Here is a 22,986-nt window from a genome sequence, read left to right on the forward strand (position 1 = left end):
GCGGGCGGTATTATCTAAGTTGCGATTAATTTAACCAACAATTATAGACACTATTATTTTTAAACTTCTTAGAATATTTACTAATTAATATTATAATATATATTTATGTATGTATGCATGCATCCATGAATCCATATATAAAATCTTAGTCAAAAGAAAATATTATCAATATCTAAATCTTAACTATTTTGATTAAAAATATACACATTTCCAAATTTAGCATAATAAATAGTTTAACTATAATTCAAATAAAATCCTAGTTAGTTTTTTAGTTAGTTCATATAATTAACTAATTGTCAATTTCCTTAGCCAAATAATGAAGTCATGATTATATTTATTAAATAGTTTATTCTTAGCTACTTTGACCAATGAACGAATTATTGCTGATGTTAATTAAATGCTACTAAAATCTAAATGATCTGAATTAAAATTTAATGAATCTCTAATTCATATAATAATAGTTGATTATTATTTTGTTGATTGACTATACTCGGTTGTTTTCTTTAGATTAAATTAAACAATAATAAAATTAATTATATAATTAAAACTATAATTAATCTATACTTTTATCTAGTAAATAATCAATAAGAAGTTAAGTACTATTTAATTAACTTCTAAAGCAATTGTTTCTCTTACTAATTGTTAAGTGTTTATAAAATATAGTGATCCTTGTTACGTTACTAGTCAATTTTATTAATATATAATTTCCATTAAAACTTCTAATTAGTTTGATTAGTCAAAACAAAGATTTTTTTCAAAGCAAAATTATTAAAGGTCCCTTATAGGTGTTTTCATAATTTCAGGAAACATCCCATTTAGTTTTAAGAAATGAGAAATCAATGTATCGTTGCCAAACATTTTATATTTTATACTTAAATACTTGTTTTTGAAAATATGAAAGGAAAAATAGGTAATTGGAGTTTGTTCAAAAAAGGCTTTATGTTTATGTTGCTGATATCTTTTTCAATTGTTCCTATCTCAATTGATCTAATTTTTATTTAAAATTTATTGAGTTTTTTAGGCTGCATTTTTTATAGTCGTCCTACACTTGTCTTCTATATGTTTTATGCGCTTAATGGACTTCTTTAACACTCTAGGGATATCAAAGCCTACAAGAAGAAAATTAAGAAGGCTCAAGGAAAGAAGAACAAGGAATTGGTTGAACGACTACTTGATCGCCAACCAACTTACAAGCTTGATAGATTGGTATTAGAAAGGTTTGTGTTTTCTATAAATTTACATTGTTTAGTTATAGGAAAATTTACATAGGAAGTACCAATTCTTATGCATTTACCTTTCTCACACGTAACTTTGATTTTTACAAACTAAGCACCTTTTCCTATGTTTGAAAAGATGTATTAAAAGGTGGATTACACGTTTCCTATAGGTAGGGTGCTTGGCTTGTAAAAATTAAAGTTTGGGTGTGATATAAGTAAATGCATAAGAATTGGGTGCTTCCTATGTAAAAACCCCCTTAATTATTTTAAAAAGTGATTATGCTTATGTTTAAGTACAAATGTTCTAGGTATCCTACTTTTGTTGATGCTCTTCGAGATCTTGATGATTGCCTCACTATGGTGCATCTTTTTGCCGCGTTACCTGCGATTGAGAATGAGCACATTCAAGTTGATCGCATTCATAATTGTCGAAGGTTTGTACCTTTTTTTAATTTTTTAACTGATAAGTTTCATGAAGTTCATAACTTGTCTAGTTTTGTAGCTTTAGCTTCTGAAAAGCACAGCATTACGAGGATTGCTTTTATTTATTTTTTAAATATTCTCTCTCCTATCTCTTTGAGTTAATTTTAAAAAGTATAAAGCTTAAAAGTCTCACTTTGTTTTATTTGTTTCTATTATTTTTTTGTTGCTTTATAGAATTTTTAACTCTTCTATATTCTTGTATTATGATAATCTATTTCCAAAGAAATTGATTTTTCTTTGCATTTTAGAAATTGTTTTGTCACTTTCTCCTAATGAATGCAAGATGCAGCCTCCAGCTTATAAGCATATGATTCAGCGGTGTAATCTGACTTTTTGGGGGAAAATGTCACAAATTTGAGACCAGTTTGTGACCATTAAGTTAAATATTTACCAGCTATTTCATGAAAATTGACATGTAATTAATATTAAGCCATACTTTCAGATTAATATAGTTCTTAGGACAACTTTCTATGCTTTAAAAAATTCACATGATTAGATGGAGCTATCACAAGAAAAAGGGGGAATACAATAACGTTTATTTTTATTTTGTTATTTTACTCGTTGCTTCATGTGAGGCTGTGAGATAGATATATCTTTTTTAGCAGCATGTCGGAAAAAGAGGGTTTAGTTGAAGCTTTTTGTTTTAGTTTCACTGTCTATTGCTAGTCATTCAAACAATGATAGACAATTAGTATAGCTACTTAAGAAGTCATCAATTTGCAATGCACAAATGAAGTAGAAAGTGAGAAACAGTTTTTACATTTACTCATAGAATTGCTAATTTGCAACATACATGAAATGCAATGCTATACACACTTCAATTGAGTTGTGCGCAAGTTTATAACTGTTGTGCTCTTTTTTTTTGTCAATGCATTGAAGCAAAAAAAGACTTGTAAACCGATGAAAAATTAATAATTCGACAAAAAGTGCTATTTTGAGGAAACAAACTAATGACAAGTTGGAGAAACAAACCCTTTTGAAGGATGTATGAAGATTATTATGAAATATTCTATAGATTGATTAAATATCATTAATGATTATCTTTGTATAATATGCATATAATAAAAGTAGAGTCTGGAGCCAGTTGAGGTTGTTTTATAAGATTGTAGGATATGAAAGATGTTGGAGTTATAAGTCCTTCCCTAAATGCCAGTGGGCACCAAATATTTTCTGAAGAGGAGCAAGTATCATTCTTTAAGAACTATGAAAATGTTCAGTAGTATGATAATTATAATAGAATTAAGCTTCTTGGTTATATAATATAGTCATAATGGAGGATATTGAAACATATGATTAAAAAAATCATGTTATTTGAGAATCAATTTGCTATACAATTTTAATGAATGCAAAAGTAATGAAATTGGTCATTGTTGTTTGAAAATGAACCCATTTCATTGTATGCATTAATTCATATGAGATATATTTAAAATGACATAACTTGATTTGCTTTTTGCAAATGATATAATTCTTGTATGTGTGACTTTTGAAGTATATAAAAACTAAAACTTTGGAGAAACTTTTTATAGGATAAGGAACATAGGATTTGAATAAGATTGGGCACAAAATGTGCAATTCCAATGGACATAAGATTAATAATCATCAATCAATGTCATTGGAAGTTATAAATATACCCTTCTATGGTAGGTTTTGAAACATTTGATCTATATTATAATACTATAACTTTTAGATTCTAGGCCACATGGTCGTAATGAACAATTATACTAGAAGTTCTATGCCGTATAAGATATAGGAAGACATAAATATTAAAGTTATAATGCTATCATTAGACAATATAAAATATGTATATAATGTTGGACAGGAAAGAATTCATTGACAATGAAGTTGAGTGTGGTACAAATAAGAATGCTAAGATGATAATTGTAATGAGAAGAAAAATGATTTTCTTTAGTGGCGAGTGAGTTAACACCTATTATACATAAGATTGCATTAAATTGGCTTTATTGGTTTGGAATGCATATAAATATGCAAAGATGCACCGCTAAGGCTTATGAAGAATTAATGCGAAATGATTAGGAAGATAAATAGTAGTGATGCAAATCTAAAAGTCTGTACATTGGATGTGCAAGTCATGTGCATTTGCATTGATTTAGTTACAATTTTTTTATAATTTTTTCATTTTCTTTAGTTTTTTAATTAGATGCAAAATCCTTACGATGTTGACTTCTATAAGAATGAGATGTGTTTGCAGGCATTTGATGTTGTCATTCTGATTTTTTTTTTTTTTTTTGGGTTAAGGCATTTCGATTTTAGCTCTCTGACTACTTAGTTTGACTTGGCCTAATTTCTTGTTTTAGAATATGGTTGCTTTGGTTTGGTTTGGTTAACTTTATGCTGGTTTATCTTCTTCCACTAATATATTGTTCACTCAATCAATGGAATTCTATTCTTTGTGGTGTATTATTTGTTTGCTGATTGTTGTTCATATACCCACGCTTTCATATTAAGTATAGCGATTGATAATTGTGACTGATAATTGTGACTGTAATGTAGTTTGATTTTTGGACGTGGTACTATAATTTTTTTTGAATGGTTATTTCCTTCATTTTTTTTTTATTTTTTCGCCATTGCATGAATGTTGAATTGTGTTACTTGCTAGAAATGGATTTTAAAGTTGGAAATTTATCAATTGCTCAAATTAAGGTTAGGAGCTTGCTGATCTTGCTGGTATATAATTGAAACTTGCTATGTTAAGTTCAATCTTTGCTGATTTTAAGATTTTTTTTTTTTTGCATTTTTTGAGTTATAAATAGGCAAGTCATGCTTCAAATTTTTTTCTTAGACTCCTATAAAATATAAGATTTCAGTCTATATGCCTTTTCATTAAAACATTTGCGGAAGCTATTTTTTTGCAATCACATGGATTTTGTCTGCAAAAAAAATAAAAAATGCGACTCTTAAAGTGCTTAAGTGGCATTGGAACAATGATTGAATTGTCTCTCACTTTAATCATATTAGTCGCCTTATATTTTTTTAAAATTTAAATCTACTTATACTCTTGAATCATTTGTTGAGAAAAAGGCGATATTAATCTTAGAGACTTAATCTTGTTGTGATAAGAATGGATGAGAATATTAACATCTCTTTATCTAAAAAACTGAAATGAGTTTAGGTTAGCATTCATGGTTAGCCATTTTTTTTATGGCATTGGTCTACCGTTGAGCTCATTTTATGCCCATTTGGGATACTCATTTGTGTGGATAAGCACATTGTCTCTAAATAATCTCTCTGGGAAGTAGGGGTGTAAACGAGGCGAACACGAGCAAGCCTTTATATTTTGTGTTCGGCTCGTTTGCTTAGCGAGCCGACACGAGCCGTTCACGAACAAATAATTGTTTTGACAACCCTAATCACTTAGTCATAAGATGTTAAGGGTTGAGATAAGATTTAAAATATCATTTGAATCTAATTTAATAATTTTTATTCTATTTTATTACTTAATACTTTTAATTGATTATAAATCTTTGTAGCCTTGTAGTCAATTAAATATAATTGATTAGTAGTATTTCGAGCCAAAACGAGTTGAACACGAACGGACAAATATTCTTTCGTGTTGTTCGTGTTCGACTCGTTAACTTAGCGAACGAGCCGAACAAGAGCTTCTTAACGAGCCGAACACGACCTGTTCACGAACAACGAGTCATTTTGACAACCCTATTAGGAAGCCTTAATTGTTTTGTATGTTGATTGCTTTTTGATTGTTTTTCTTACATTCCCAGTCAATTCGTGGTGCGCTCTCAAGGAATTCTCTCGTATGTCATATAGTAATCTCAAGAATTCATCTTCTTTGAGCAGTCTTTGTTCTCCTCCACTTTAATTTTCTTGTTCTTTTTTCATGGTTATGGTTTCTTAAAAACCTGAAATTCAAGTTGCCTATTTTGTAGATTTTACGTCCAGTTCTCCTCAAGTTATGGGCTTTAGTTCAATTATATTCACTTGCCTTAAATGTCCTCTCTAATTCTAATTCAAAGCTGACTATATTATTTTATTGGGCCATAATTTTAATGCTTTTGGTGGTTCAAAGCACCTTCCTAATTGAAATCCTCTGTATGACAAACTTGCTCGGCCGTGCAGTCGCCCTTTGGTTTTTAATTTGGTTATGTTAGATCAATGTTGCGTTTTATGATTTTTTATTTGATTTTTGGGTCCCCGGAGAATTAGGACACAATATTTTTCTGAAATGAACTTCTTTAATTCAATTTAAGTTTTGCGGCGTTTATTGGCTTCTTTATTTAAAGCCTCCATTCTTCATTTGAATTTTTTTAAAGATTTCCCAACCCAAAACTGTCAAACATTATGTAAGAATGAACCCGTACTTGCTCTTGCCCTACAGTTTAGCTAATTCTTGTGGAATTTCTAAATTGGATGATTTTTTTTTTCTTGTTTGGTTGCTTAATTTTATTTTCCTAGATCAATTTTTTAATTAGCTTAAATTATTTTTATGAATATTGGAACTTAGAATTTTCATTGCTTAGGATCCAGGTCAAAAGGACTTTGGTTAAAGAGGGGATTAATAGATATTATATGTGTTAAAAACCGAAATTTATCAGTACTCTTACAAAATTTTTAGATCTATCATAGGCAATTATATTAGTAATTGGCTTTTCTTAAACATTTTGACAATTTTTGTGGTATTCTCTATGCTAAAAAAAACTTGATTTTTGGATGCGCTTCATTACACGATTTGTGCTTCCTTTATTTTACCAAAAAACCTGAAAATTTGATTTGTTCTCACTATATTGTATGCTTCATCTACAGAGAATGTTACAATTTTTTTTCCAGAAATCCGGACGGTCTTCTTGCTAGATTATGGCAACTTCTAATGATACTCTTTCCTTGGATGAAAGCTCTGCTATTTGCTCCAAACAGTCTTTTAGACTTTTATTTTTTTTTTTACTGTCAAATTTCCTAATTTTATTGAGTTGAGTGTGTCTTGGAGATCATTTACATGATCTGATAATAGAAATGAAGTATTTACAAAATTGGATCATTTTCTTCTGCCCCTTTGTATGATGTTTTTTTTTTCAAGTGATGGGGGACAAAAGGCTATTAAGGAAAACTTTTTCAGGTCTTTGTGTTCTTTATTTCTAATCTCATTATAGTTACTAAATTTCATGTTTTAAGGTTTGAAAAGTATTAGTTTAGCTTTGATGACTTAAAAGAAATGATCACTAGACGGAGGAAAAGTAATTCTGCTTTTTGATGCATCTTAAATATTGGAAAACATCACCACATCATCAAGCTTAAAGTGAAAGAACTCATTGGACATAGACTTAATCAAATTGAAATCAAAGTTCAATCAGGTTTAGGATCTTTTCAAGACCAGCAAGAGTATGGAAATGTTAGAAAATCAGATTGCAACAAACTTAAAGAAGAAATTTGTTTTGGCATAAAAGATCCAAAGTGATGTGGTTTATTTAAGGTGATTTTAGCACTTATTCTTACAAAATAGCCAATGATAGTAGAAAAATAAATTTTATCAACCATATTCAAGTTGGTTGGGATTTTATTTTGGATCAAAAGGTTCTGCTGTGAATTACTAGTTGATTGTTTTAAGCTTTATTCTTTTGATGATCCTTTTATTTCTAATATTTTGGGTTCCTCTTTTGTTTTACTACCTTTAGTTGTGTCGCTAAAAAACTTATAAGTCGGATGGTTCAAGAAGTTTTTGTTAGAAGGTATGGGACAATAATAATAATGATCTGAGGGCATATTTGTGGTCATGGGCTCGCTAACAAGCTCATCTTCTAATATAATTTTTCTTTTTTCCTGAGAAAGACGTGGGAATCCTATATATTTACCAAAGTTTTAGCAAATTGACACATAGTGAATGTTGATTTTCTGATTGGTCATTCTCCGGGTGTCTTTGTTGATTACTTTATTGTGGCCAACTTAATCTTCCATTTGACAATTGAGAAAAATATTGATTTCTTTTTTTTCTAAGATGGATTTTGCAAAGGCTTTGTGATTTTGTAATTGGAATTTTATTATGAATATTTTTAATTTCAAATTTTCTCTTCCAACTTCATTTATAGGGTCAAGGAGGCTTTAGTACATTTTAACTTGTAACTCCTTGCTAATTAAGAACTTAATAAATGATTTAACTGTTGCTAAGGCATGTGAAAGATGATCCTCTGTCTCCTCTTAATTTTATTATTATTGGTGGTGCACTTCATAAGATTTTTCGTGCTAATACCAATGATGGTTGGATTGATGGCAACAAATGTGAGAAAATATAATGTTTTTGTCAACTTTATTCAATTTACTGATGATACCCTCTTTTGCAAAGCTGATTTTGCTCAAGTTTTAGTTCTTAGACATTCATCTCCACCATTTTTTTGATTTTATGGTCTCAAAATTGACTTTTTTTATTTTTTTTATTTATCGTGGTGGTTATCATAATAAAGGATTATCATCTCTAATGATTTTGGTTGTCTCATGAAAAACATGTAAAATAGTTAGGTGGGGTCTAAAGCTATGTAAAAAGACCTTTGGATTCCTATTATTGATAAAATCCAGAGCAAGCTGGCACCTTGGAATAATAAATTCCTATCTAAAGATCGGAGGATTGCCAGCTTCTATTCATTTGAACTGATTATTTTTTTTGGATTCTAAATTGGGTCAACAAAATTGATGGTATAAAATACTTTTTTTGTAAAAGAAAAATGACGGAGGAAGAAGTTTCTTATTCCTTATCAATCGCATGAGAGGATATATGCAATAAAATTGATGGTATAAAATACTTTTTTTGTAAAAGAAAAATGACGGAGGAAGAAGTTTCTTATTCCTTATCGATCGCATGGGAGGATATATCACTCTTAGTAATATATGGTCTGGTATACAAGGATTTGTTCTCTATCTTCGACATTCAAGATCAGTTGCATTTAAGGGGGCATATTAAGGAGAAACCCGCATGGATTTCGATTGTAGCATGACTTGGTTATTCATTAATATAATTTAATCAGGTGAAAGTTGGATTCATTTGTCAGTCAATTTTGGTAGTTTAGAGCATCATTCATGGCACTACTCAATTCTGACTTGGTTTCATACTACATTTCCTACCCATACATTTTTTCAAGTAGGAGAATGAAAAGCAAATGTAATTAGGGCTGTAAACGAGCCGAGCTTGAACGAGCTCAGGCTTGGCTCGTGTTCGACTCGTTTGAAATAGCTCGTGTTCGAAATCAGCTCGTGTTCGAAATCGGCTCGTGAACAGTGTGTTCGTGTTCGACTCGATTTAAATATTCGTGTTCGTGTTCGACTCGTGTTCGACTCGTGTTCGGCTCGAAATTGACTCGTTAAACTTAAATTGAGAAAAATAGATGTAAAGTATGAGATTCGAACCTGGATCAAATATATACAAAAGAAGACTCTAACCGCATTGTCAAATGAGGTGTTATGATTTAACCTTAGACATAAATATATATAATATATTATTATATAAGTAATATATGTAATATATTGTTATATAAAAACTTATATAATTTTTTTATTTCGAGCTAAAATGAGCCGAACATGAGCGAGCAAAGAATTGTTCGTGTTCGGCTCGTATACAACGAGCCGAACACGAGCTTAACGAGCCGAACACGAGCTGTTCGCGAACAACGAGCTTTCTTGACAGCCCTAAATGTAATCAATCGTCAAGCTGTCAGAAGTCACATAGAATCAAGATTGAAACAATGGAAAGTAGTAGGTATGGAACCATCCTATTGATTGATTCACATTCGCCTAAACGACTTTCACTACACAAATTTGTTAAGAACACAACCAAGAAAGAAAGACTATGGATGTGGTCTATATCGACATTAGTCATAGAAAAAGACCAGCCAAGTGCCTAGATCTCTAATCTTTTGCTATAATTGATGTATAAATTTATAATCGCTTTTAGATCTTTTATAAAATTTTGGATTTGGCTGCATTTTAATTATAGTTTGGAACGAATGAAAGATTTATTTATTTATTTTTATTTCGCACAGAGATTAATATTTACCTAAATTAGAAGTTGGAAAACAACGAATTGTGGTTTTGTGAGTGTGTTTAATGCACCTCATCCCAGCTTTGTAATAATAACTCTTTAGGCTTTTGAATGTCCTACATCAAGAAGACCACACATAAACATCACTTAAAGAATTGTAAGCACTAATGCAAAATAATGTGACCCCTCCTGCCGCATAAACAAATAAAAAGAAAGACGAGAAAATATTGTTAAAAGAAACCTAGATGATTGGGGTAAAGCTAATGATGGTGATGCCATGGTTTGGTATCAAACCTAGTTATGTGACACTTCCAAACCTTGTCTTTTGGTCCTAAGAATGATGTATTCACATTTAACTTTGTATGCAATGCATTTGATATAGTTTTTTCTTTGACTCCATGAATTTCCTTTTAACACCCCTTTCCCTGTAATTCATTTAATTAAAACATGTAACCTTATGTTATTCATGTGTTTTAATTTGTTTTTATATTAATCATGTTTAAATGCTCATTAATCAGGTGGAGTATACATAAGTTCTGTGAGTATTACAAAATGTTTTCTGTGGTGCAGTATGTGAATTATACTTTTTCCAATATTGTTAAAACTATATTTTCCATCAGGAACCAATTTATATATGGAAATTATGGCTTTTCAACAACGTTGGGATTGTATGCCAAAAATATTAAACACTGAATGTCTCAGCTTTAGTGATTCTGATTGCTTGAAATGCTTCATCTAGCCTTGGATATCAAGGATTTTGCTAGCTCTAAGGGTTTTCCATTTTTGAAGCTATATTGATACTCTGTTTCTATGATTAGTTATCTAAATTTTGCATATGTAAGAAAATCCTTTGATTTTGCCATTTATGCAAAAGTTTCTGTAGTCTAGTTTGAGTTCTACCATGCATAAAGAACATGAACTTTGAGTATTTGAAGGCATCAGCTGTCAACTCATTGTGGTTGAATGATAACTTTTGTGTTTTTGCCCATTCTTCCGTCCCAGCTGTACAATTTGTGCTATGATCTGTCTTTGTCATGTTGTAACCAGGTTAAGCCATGAGTGGCAAGCATACATTTCTAGAACTCACTGTTTACGAAAGACTTTTATTTCAGTCAAAGGCATATATTACCAGGTAAATCACTTGTGGCTTTATGCTAAATGCTATATTCTTAGTGTTACATTTTCATGCCGTTTTTTTAAGTTTGAGATAATTCCTTCATTTTATTTTAACAGGCAGAGGTTGAAGGGCAAAAAATCACATGGTTGACTCCACATGCTTTGCAGCAGGTTTTGACTGATGATGTTGACTTTAATGTGATGCTTACATTTTTAGAGTTCTATGAGGTAATTAAGTTCAATCATTCTATTTATACTCTTTATGAATAATTCAGCTTGGAATATGCGATGTTCAGGATTTTGTATGACTCTCTTGCAAAATATGTTATTCAAGTTGTTATATGGTGGCTACACTGAATATTTCTTTTAGTTCATTCATTATGAATTCGAAACTCATTATAAAGTGCATGCTAATTCTGCTTTAATTGATATTTAGAATTTTCATAAATTAATAGAAATGTTGGTTCAAGCTACTATATATGTGACTCTTCATCACCATCAGTTTTATCCCGACTATTTTTGGTTGGCATTATGAATCCTACAACTTTACTGTTGTCACAAGTTTTAGTTTGCTACTATATTTTTTTCATGATCTAAAATTATGATAATTGTGCTATTATTTACATGGCCAACAATTCTCTATTTCACAAAAGAATAAAGTGCATTTAGATTGTGTGTCATTTTATTTGGGATTTTGTATAATCAAAGAAGTTCAGTTCGCATGTTTCTAGCTCAAAATTATTGCTACTATATTCACCAAGTCTTTGAGTATACTTCAGTTTGAGTAAGTTAATGTATATGCTTAAGCTTGAAGGGGAGGTTGGCATATGAATTATCATTTTAAGAAGCTTTTCTAAATATATTTTTTGGAAACATTTTTAAATACAGTGAGTGGAGTATATGCTTATATTGTTTACCTTGGCCTCTTGTATCCTCTATTTTATATATAGAGTGGTCCTCCATTGAATGATATATAACAAATTGTTTTCTTTCTAAGAAGGGTAATGGAACTTATGCATTGGGAAGCACATTGATTTATTCTTGCAAGATAGTCCATGGAGGCAATTTTCATGTCAAAGCAATGAATAGATAAGTAATCTAAATATGATTTTTATTGATCTTAAAAGGACATTTTTTAATTTCTTGTTGACTTATTTGGTGGGCATTAAGCAAAGATATGCATGCTATTATTAATTAGCAATAAAATTTGTTGAGTAACTAAAAGTGTATACACTCGTAGTTGAATTAACATCAATCATGAGTAAAAAAATAGGTCTTTGTTCTCTAAATTTGTTACGAGGATTTACATTGGAGAATGAAATTGATGCACATATTATTTGTTACTTGCATATTTCTAATGGTTTTTCTTTTTGTTGAATTAGGTGGAAATTTTGAAGTGGAGAAATGTTTATTGAGTATGGAATTTGCAATTATTAATAACTATTTGCTAGGTCTGGTGATACTTAAAAATTGATAGGTGGGTACCTTGGATCTATAGACAAATTACAAAGGGATGATTATATAAAGGATAATATAACTCTAGATTTATTGTTGGTGGTTAAAGCTGAGTAGTGTTATAGGCATACTATGCAATTAGGATATATTGGGGAGATATAAGGAATCTTCAAGAATCTCATCATTCATTCATTTCTACAAAGTTTTGAATTTATCTTGCATAAAACTTTTTGCTCGGCTTTTATCATTGTTATTTTTGGTTTTCCAATTTTTCTCTCTAATCCTTCAGCATTAAAATTATTTACTCATCATATTCATAAAGCTTCGAACATCCAGTTTGAATGTCGAATAATGACTACTACCACCTTACTTTTCTCTCCAGATTTATTGTTGGTGGTTAAAGCTGAGTAGTGTTATAGGCATACTATGCAATTAGGATATATTGGGGAGATGTAAGGAATTCCATCTCCCCAATATAAATTTTATAAAGTTGTAATTAGTTAAGTTGATCCAAGAAGTCATTGGTAGCTAAGTGTGGTGAGAACAATTAGATTTATATGCATTCGAAGTGATAGATTAATGAGCCATCATGTAAGGGGGATTAAAGGAGAGAAAATTAAGGTGGTCGAAGTAGTCATTATTCGACATGCAGACTGGATGTTCGAAGCTTTATGAATGTGATGAGTAAATAATTTTAATGCGGAAGGATTAGAGAGAAAAATTGGAAAACCAAAAATAACAATGATAAAAGCCGAGCAAAAAGTTTTATGCAAGATAAATTAAAAACTTTGTAGAAATGAATGAATGATGAGATTCATGAAGCTGCCCTTAAATACTTGTGGTATGTCTTATGATATTGGTTATGATCGAGTCTAGTTCGTTTTTCTTGCGAATTCTGTAGAGAGCTTTGAATCTATTATTAAAGCGACTCTCTTGTCTAGTTTGATTTATTTTGTGTGAGTCAATTTTTCTTAGGTTAGATTGTGGCTTTTTGATTGGTATTGGTTTAACTTGTATCTCTACATTATGAGTTTTCCCAAAGTACTAACTGTTGGTTTGTATTATCTTTATTTAAACAATTACTCCCAACAACACATTGTTCATTATCATTCTACATAATTTTTTGGCATATTATACTTAGTATATATTTTGGCATATAGTCAAATAGGGTGTTCTATTCAAAAGTTTCAAAATGCCACGACCCAACTTGAGAGTTTAGAATAATAAGGCGGGAATAGATGATTAGATGGAAGAAAAACTATCTACGCAGTTTAATTTCTTAAATAAAATGATCTAAAACATAAAAGAGTCATTTTGTTTAACTTTTATAACTGAATGAAAAGCAAAAACAAAAATGTTATGCCTATCTCTCTGAGCTCGTCGGTGTTCATACACATCTCTAAGACCAATTCACTTTTAATCAGATTTTTCTGAAAAATCTTAGCAACTGAATGTGTGGGTTAAACTACTCAATGAGTAAAATATCTCTAAATTATAATAATTATTATTTTAAAAATATATTTGTAAAAGACAATAAATAGTAAAAATGTGATATTAAAGAAATTATAACCTTCAAGAAAGAAATTATTTTTTTTGTTACTTTTATTCGTTTCAATTACAATATTCGTCAATGATAGTGTATACTAAAAATATACCTTTTACTTTTAATGAAAACCCACTAAAAAGTTACAAACCATTTCTATTTTTATTTTATGTGCACAACCAGTACTATCCGAGGTTGCTTCCACATTTGCATGCATATATCATATTTATTTATTTTTTATTTAACATTTGAAAAACATGACATTTGCATATTTAAAAGAAAATGTTAAAAGTAGAAAAAAAGTTGATTTCATAAATAAAAATCATTATTGTAAATTAAACATGTTTATCTACATATTCAGTAGAGTCGATCACCCCTTTCCTAGGTCAAACTAGTTCTTTGGTGCATCTATAATAACACATTAGACTTAATTCACTTTTAGTATTTTTTTTCCTTCTTTCACATGAATTCTAACATAAATTCACCTAAATTCTTGGACATCTTTGTTTGTATTTTATCTAATTAAGTCGTTATTTGTTGTTTCATATAAGTATTTTACTAGTAATTCATTCTTAATATTAAACTATTTTATTAACTTATTTTAATTTATACAATAACATATGATTATTCAAATAAATGCATTTTAGGTAGGTTTCTTAAAATATCTTTTAGTATTTTGAGTTAGAAATTGATTGATATAGTTTTAAACTTAGGGTTCTTAAGCTTTTAATTTAGCTTAACACTAAACAATATTGAAACATTGAAATTCATCTTCATTCTTGAAATTCTTCTCATCCCTTTATTTGACTTAGCATTCTTGCCAAATTCCTTAAACAAATTTTAACAAATTTAATTAATTTAAATGTAGTATTTTTAAAATCTCATCATAATTAATAGTGAATAACCTTTTTTAGCAAAATTGAAAAAAAATTTAAATATAAACCCTAAAATCGGATTTTAGGTTTCTTACCTAAACTGCAAACTCCCTTTTTCGTTTCTACCTTGCTCTATTTCTGTGCACGGAGCACAGAAGGCTCGGTCGAGCTTCTTACACATGCGTTCACAGAAGAGGCACTTGGTACTCCCGGATACTCTTCTTCTTCTTCTTCTTCATGTTAAGTTTCCTGCTCTCTCACAATATTGCTTGCAGTGCCTCGGTTTTACCTTCCTCGTATAGGAAATGATAGTGTTTCCTACACGTTGGAATTGTCTCTGTGAGCCACTCGAGCTTCTTTCGAGTGTGGGAAAACTCCGCTCGCTTGTGAGGCTGCGGAACTGTCACAAGCTATTCTTCCTTTGCTTGCGGTTCACTTGCTAGCCAATTATTTGTTGCTTGTGATCATTCGTCCAAGCCATTTATTATACCCAGGTGAAGGAATTGCCTTGCTATTGCGTCTCCTTCCTCTCTTTGCAGTCTCTTGCGGTCTCTCTCTCTCTATCTCTCTCTCTTTGTTGTTGTCTCTCACTCACACTACTTCTCTGTTCGTGCTGGATAAGAAAGATGAGGGATGAGAGCCCTCGGTTTTGTCTCTTCAGGGCGTTAGGAGAAGGGCTTAAATTGCAATGGTAATTTGATTCATCATTCATTTTAATTTTTTATAATAATTAACTTAATAAAAACATTTTATTATCATAAAGAAGGATAATATTATGGAAAAGTGTGGACAAGCATATTATGATGCATGGCTATTGTTATAAGTATTTTTAAATTTAATTTTGTGTGCTTACATTTTACCAAAAAGAAAATTTGCATGCATGCATCAATGCACTTGCGTTTATTATTGTAACTTTTATTTTGGATTGAATATGTAATTATATCAGGGAATCATGTATGAGTAGTTTGCCCATATATATTATACAAATAAATGCATGTATGAGTGGTTTTTAGCTATTTAAATTTTATTGAATTTGAGTTTTTTCTTGTCTTTCCATTCGCAAATATATTTAATTCCTAATATCCGCTAGCCATTATCTCACTTATTTTAAGGATTGTTTTAGTCTTTTCAGGAGCGAAACCAACCTCTTTTTAGAGGGAGGCAAACCGTCTCACTAGACCCGACTTGGGAGGGGCTAGAACAACTAATGACAAAATAAGATTTGAGGGGAAAACTGATATTTCAGGTAGGACACAATGCCAAATTGCCCTCATATATAAGTAAAAAATTTGAATTTGTGAGGGGTCAAGGACCTAGGTCCACCCCCGAATCTTTTTGTATTATACATTTCTATTGACCTTATATAGTATTCATGTTTCATTAGCTAAGACTATGAAACTGCACATAACATGCTTTTTAATTTGTTTATTGTTACAACCCAATGAGTGTTAGGATCATACTTTATAGCATACATGACAAAATGGTCATACTTTTCAATCATGCCCAATTTGAATAATTTGCCTAGTCAGTTGGAACTTGGAACAAGTTAGCCAGGTTTGAGTTTGGAATTGCTCGCGCCAACCTGAGCTCCATTCAACTTTTACAACTAGAGCGTAGTGTGCTTAGATGCCATTGAGTCACCAACAATCTTAGCGGGCATGAAGTTTCAATTTCATGAGGTACTTGATTGCTCGTGCTAGTCGATTGACTAACATGTTAGGCGGTTGATGCCAATTGTGCATCTAGCTCTAGTCGATCAACATACAAATGCTAAGTGGCCAGTTGGGATCACTTAATATTTTTGTTTCTTTAATTTTGTTTTAAGTTTATTTTTTTCGGGGTAAGAAAAAAGCACATTTATGATTCCTGTTAATTTATTTTCAAGAAATTTATTTTTAGTTAAATGCTATTTATTGTCCATCAATGAGAGTGGGCGGTCTCATTCACTCTTTTGAGATGTGAATGGCCAGAGAAAAAGACCAACAAAGATCATGGAGATGTTTCCAACAAACTGGAGCTGATATCCATACCACATCCTCAATCGCCTATTCTCCTCTTCCATCCGCTTTTCCCTTTCTCACATGACTATAGGATCCTCCTCCCCAGCTTCTCATTCACTTCTTTCTTCTTATATTATACTCTCTTGATCCATGATTCACGACCCATTCTTTGTATCCCTCATGCCTTTATTGCTAGATCCATGACTGACTGCTTTTCCTCGCTTGAATATTGGTGTCATAGACATTGCCTCTCCTCTCATGCACCGAGTTCTACATTCCTCTTTCCTAGAACCCCACTTCTTCCTCACCTTCCAAGGAGCTTTTGCCATTGATGTTCATAATGGAGAGCCATGGGAAGTAGAGTCTTTATTTGAGTTTGAAAAAAATGATGTTTTGGATGTTATTTTGAAAATTATGTAATATTTTTTAAAAAAAAACTAAAGAAAAATATGTATTATACTTTTCAAACATGTTTTATCTAGGTTTTAAAGATAAAATAAACAAAATAAAAAATGAAGCCAAACAAGCTCTATGGAAAGAAGCTAGGCATTTTAAGAGATGAGAAATTTATATAAAGCAATAAGGGAAAGCACAATTAATTTCATAGATATGATTGGGAGGTCACTAGTGTTCTACAATAAAAACATTATATAATAATCATCAATATTGTCCTTTGGCCAGTGAGAATTAATAAAAAATATAAATGCTAAGAATTGACCGATTGGGCTTGAAAAGTTTCTCCACTCGCCCTTCCTAGTTTAACCCTTTACAAGGATGTAAAAAAAACTAAGAAATTAGATATAAACTCAATGGAAATAAGAAATCGTTCAAGAACCAAATAAAGATGTAAAACAAAAGGCCAATCAATGAAAAATATGTTAGGATTATTTAGAAATTTATGTAACTTATCAACAATTGCATTTACCAACACCCCAAACTATTATACCTTTCAAAAAAAAAAAAAAAGAAACTATTATGGTAACATCTGTTCAAGATGGTTAACCTCAAGCATTTTTTGACCTACACCAAAGCTTTGTCGACTAACATTATGGCTTGTTAGGCGATGTTAATGCTTTAGTGTTTGATTTGTTTCTTCACTTACCCTTCCAAATTAGTCTGTAGGCTTTCCAAATGGGTCGTGTTAAATCTAATCGGCTGGATAAATATGTCTGAATGGCTGGCCAAATTATGTTAAAGGAAGAAAAATTTTATGGGTTGAAATATTTGATTGTTTTATATATACTGGTGTGGGTTAAAACCGAGCAGTTGTTTTTGCAATTCATTTTGCTTCAAAACTTTATTTTACTTTCACTATTTGCTGGTGTTTCGATTGGAATAAGTTGTTTTATAAATTGAATTTATTGTAATGATTGCAGTAGTTTATATTGCTAGTTGGCATCAACAATACACATTATTGACTAACTACTTGTGATGGTGGATGAGTCTGATTAATACATAAAGAGAAAAGTGTCAAAATCATCCTTTGATTCTTTTTAAGAGTATATTTCCAGGGTCTATAAATATACTAATTTAGTCCCATACACTTTTAATGGTGGCTAAAATCCATGAGGACTATTTTAACGTATATTAAAAGAGTGTAGAGACTAATTTGATATTGTTATAGCCTCTGGGAATAAAATAAACCCCATGTAAATAGTCAGAGACTATTTTGACATTTTACTATCAACTGCTTCTCTTCTTTGAAGATTTTTCCTTGTGCCTATTATTTATGTTTACATATCTTACTTCTTATGCAGGCTCTTCTAGGATTTGTGAATTTTAGACTTTATCATTCAATAAATGTTAAATATCCTCCAATTCTTGATCCCCAACTTGAAGCTTTGGCAGCTGGTACCGATTCCTTCCCTTTGTTTGATTGTATACAGAAAGTTTTATCCTTTGTGCGTGCTTCGTATTAGAAAGACTCCTGTCTACAGTTTTCATTGATTTTGAGTGATGATTTAAGTCCACCTTCTTGAAATTAGTTGATACTAATGGTATTATATTTGTAGAACTTTATGCCTTGTACCGCTATATTGGTACTGGTTCGAGAACATTATCTGGGACTTCTGAAGCCGGCATATCATCCCATTCAGAACAAGCTGATAATGAGAAAATGAATATAATAACTGAGGCTTCTGATGTTAGATTAGCTCAACTTCAGTATCAATTACCAACTAATGAACGCGGAGCTTTGATGAATATGATGGAGGATGTAAATGGTGTTGAAGAGGAGGACCAGGATACAAAGGTGTGCAAGTCCCTTTTCAAAGATTTTAAGTTCTTCTTAAGCCGAGAGGTTAGTTTATTTCTATCATCTCTGCTCTACAACTGATGTTAATTATTTATGCTCTATGCTTTTGTAATAATTCTTCAGAATTGTATTTTTTTATTCTTGTGTAAAGAAAAGAAGTTTCCTTTTATGTAAGTGAAAAATATTTGATTATTTGCTATTCTTGATTTTTTTAGGTTCCTAGAGAGTCATTGCTTTTCATAATTCCCGCGTTTGGAGGTTTGGTTTCATGGGAAGGTGATGGCGCTCCTTTCAGTGAAACATATGAGGACATCACCCATCAGGTTTGTTTGTTTTTTTTGGTTTTATTTATTTATTTTGTTGCCTCATATGTTAGGTTTATGCTACAAAATGTTTGAGGGGTGGTGCTCTATTTCAGCTCATAAATACAATAAATTATCCTTTTAGGTTGAAGTACCCATGGATACTCGTGAAAATGAATTTAGAGAAAAAGTTTTCTTTTTCTATTTTAACATGATGTTTATTTTTGTCTTCTACACCACACTTTTATTTAGTTTTTTTTTATCTCTCAGATTGTTGATAGACCGTCTATTGGTCGTAAGTTTCTTTCTAGAGAGTATGTTCAACCACAATGGATCTATGATTGCATAAATGCTCGAATAATACTACCTACAGAGCAATATCTATTGGGAAGGTATGTTATCATAATTCTTCTGAAATTATTTCTTGTTCTTCTAGTTGTGGTTCACGTTAGTGTTGTTAGTGCTTTTGAAATATGTGGAGATGAATATTTGATGAATTTTCATTAGTATTTTAATTAATTCTATCAATCTAATAGTTATATATACTAGGGATAATTACATACATAGCACCCGAAGCCTTGCTATTTACAAAATTTATCACCCAGGTGATATTTTTGAATTATCACATCGATGTATTTACACATGCCATGATGAAACCATTGAGAATTTGATAAAAATGAAAAATATGGGTTGGGGTTTTATCATGTGATTTGATATTTGAGTGAGAATTTGAAAAATGGATGAAAGAGTGCTATGTATGTAAGCTACCCTAAATACTAATGTTAGAATTCATTCCACTATATTCACAAACAACATCTTGACATTTTTTTTCCTTTAAAATTACTTGTCGAGTCAATGTAAAATAATTCATGTTTATAATTTTGCTTACATGTTTATCAAATATATACACTAATGCTAAGTAGTGTTGTTTAAAATTCGTCTGATTGATTTAAATTATATATCTTGGATCATTTTATATATGGAAGTAAATATTTTGTTTAAAATGGAAAATATTTTTTGTAAGTTTGTATGTATTATTGTTATATTTGAATGTGAATTTTTTAATATATAAAAATATGTTTATTTATCATATTGTTTTTTATATTTGAAATTATAGTATTTAATACATTATGTTTATTTACATCTAAGAATTGCATATTATATATTCTGATGTTATTTTAGTTTGTAAAAATGTAAATTTGAAATTGAGAAGTTTTATGCTATTATATTTATTCTTAACCTACTGTTTTTATTAGATATAATATTACATATTTATATTAGTATCAATAGATATAGTTTTTTGCAAAATTGAAACAATTGTGGATGACTAATCTTAATGGGAATAAATTAATTCATTGGGTCATCTCAAGTATTGAGAAGACGATTGTGAACTTAATAGACATTTGGCCCATTTCCTATTATTAATTGTTGGGGCAACCATTTTAAGAGCCAACAACATGACCATAATGTGTGAAGCCTATCTTTCCCATAATTTTTACCCATTATAAGATTTATACACCTTTAAGATTTGAAATTAAGTAAATGGGTGTTGAGAACCTTTTTTTTTTCATGAGACGAGATGTAAGATTTAAGTTATTTTGAGGCGTATGCCTACAAATAAAATTCATTAGATAAATAAACGAAGAATAAGTATTTAAAAATGATACTTTAAAATTATAATCTAACATTATAAAAAGTTTTTGAAGTACTCAATAATAAGAAGTCTAAGATTAATATTAAACATAAAGAACAACTAAGGTTGTCTCGAAGTACTTTTTATGATTTTCAAATTGAAAAATCACTCCACTCGCATCATTTTAGCAGGTCTTCATTAGAATCATCTTTGTAGTTGATTTTCTTGCATTTATTTTACATAAACTTTTATACTAATATTTTCTATTACTCTGTTGTCAACTTTTGCTTTTATTTCTTTGTCAAATAATTCAACTTTTAGATCATCCTTATGTAATTGTGATGTGGGACTTCAATTTCATGCTCTACAAATCATTGGTCATCCTGTGATGCATTATTAATGACCAATGAATCTTTATCAAAATTTTCTTTCTCAAATGTCTATCTTTTAATCTCTTTATGTACATCAAGTAAGCCAAGTAGTTTTTGTTTATAGTCAATTGATTTTGCCTTGATATGAAATTGGCCGTTTAATTCAACTCACAACCAAATGGCGAGCATGTAAGACCCAACACTTTAATTGCAAATCACGGGCTTTCTCTTAAAAAAATGCCTCAAGCCACATAACTTGTAGCATAATTTTAAGCATTATATCCCAACACTTTTTCCTTCCTTTCAAATTTCAGCATGCTATGCAATGTACATGGCATGATTTGTTAGAGATATCAATGTTCGTCTTTCCATAAAAAAGTAGCAAATAAATTTTATTCCGTTCACATTTATTTTAATATTCAAAATTAGAATATCTCTAAATTAATAAGAGATTTATGGGCTTGAATGGGTTAGCTAGAAGGTTGAAACATATGGTGATATAATTGAAGCAAGAAGGGTTAGGGATAAGGGATAGACATTTGAATACGAAATATTTAGAGAAATAGTGTCATGGTAGGAATTTTTAATGGCGAGCACTTGTCAGAAAAAGAAGGCCCATAGGATTATTCGTCAAGCATCTGCTATAGGTCAAAATAACAATCTTTAATGGTGAGCACTCATCAGACAAAGAAGGCCCATAGCATTATTTTCCAAGCATTTGAAATATATCAAAATGATGTCCATGACTATCATCCCTTTAGTGGTATCTGCTGAATTTTAAAATTGAGGGAGAAAACTATTTCTCTTCATGCTTTACTGAAATGCGAGAAGATTTGGAATTAAGATGGGACAACTAGCACCCCACTGATCTAGTTTTCTTATTTTATTTGTTTATTGGAATGGTAACATACAATTACTGCTAATCAAATGCTTGCTGCTTGATCCTATTTATTCTGAAATGCGTTTATTTTAAAATATGAAGATTGCAATACATAATTTCCTAGGTAGTGAAACTAAATCAAGAGCTTACTTAAGTGGAGGAAACTTTGTTTTTTTGAATGTTGCACATGATGATGCTTAATAACTATCCTTATTTTCAGTTTAAAAACTCATAGGATTGCACCAAAAATTTTTGGTTCTATCTTCAAGCTTTTCTTTAATGAAGTTTTTGTCATTTTCTTCAATTTTATTGGGTTTGTTGCAATATAGCAAATAATTTTATTGCCATCAAACAATTTTATGGATTCTTTTGTTTGGATTCTCAACCTTTGAGTAATCGCATCAGCCTTCTCAAACATCATGAGAATTGGTTTTGAAATTTGCTTCTACATTGCTTCTTGCCACAAGTAAATGATTTTTGCTTCTCCAAGTTAGCAAATTTCCCCACAAAGGTAGGATACCCTGCTCATTATCTTTCGGTGCAGCCTATCCAAGCAACACCATAAAGTTAGTTGTTTATTATTGATGTTTTCTTGAAGTACAGTCATTTTCTTATGATTCTTTGATGTACTTTGTAGGATTTTTTGCACAAAACTTAAGTTTTTTTAGGTTGGATTGTCATAAACCTATTCACCATACTAATGAAAAAACCAATGGTTGACCACATGTGTGATAGAGATATGAATTTGCCAATAGGACTTTGATTTTTTCTCTTATCAATATGTTTGTTTCTCTATTATGTACCTTCTTTATTTGTTGAATCCATTGGAGTGATTTGGTTTTCATTCGAGCATTCTTGTTTTAT

General features: G+C 30.6%; 1 protein-coding gene across 1 annotated transcript in view; it reads left to right on the top strand.

The window, feature by feature from the left end:
* Window positions 1-22,986, top strand: part of LOC110025990 (pescadillo homolog) — a gene marked incomplete at its 5' end in the record, with an annotated part of 37,823 nt that overhangs the window by 1,139 nt on the left and 13,698 nt on the right. The window contains 8 exon segments of the mRNA XM_020726713.1: window positions 1,098-1,217; window positions 1,526-1,651; window positions 10,741-10,825; window positions 10,927-11,037; window positions 18,440-18,533; window positions 18,695-18,981; window positions 19,152-19,259; window positions 19,509-19,630. Coding sequence (XP_020582372.1) covers window positions 1,098-1,217; window positions 1,526-1,651; window positions 10,741-10,825; window positions 10,927-11,037; window positions 18,440-18,533; window positions 18,695-18,981; window positions 19,152-19,259; window positions 19,509-19,630 — 1,053 coding nt within the window.

The sequence above is a fragment of the Phalaenopsis equestris genome, unplaced genomic scaffold (assembly GCF_001263595.1).
Source record: "Phalaenopsis equestris unplaced genomic scaffold, ASM126359v1 Scaffold000347, whole genome shotgun sequence".
Classification (NCBI taxonomy): Eukaryota; Viridiplantae; Streptophyta; class Magnoliopsida; order Asparagales; family Orchidaceae; genus Phalaenopsis; species Phalaenopsis equestris.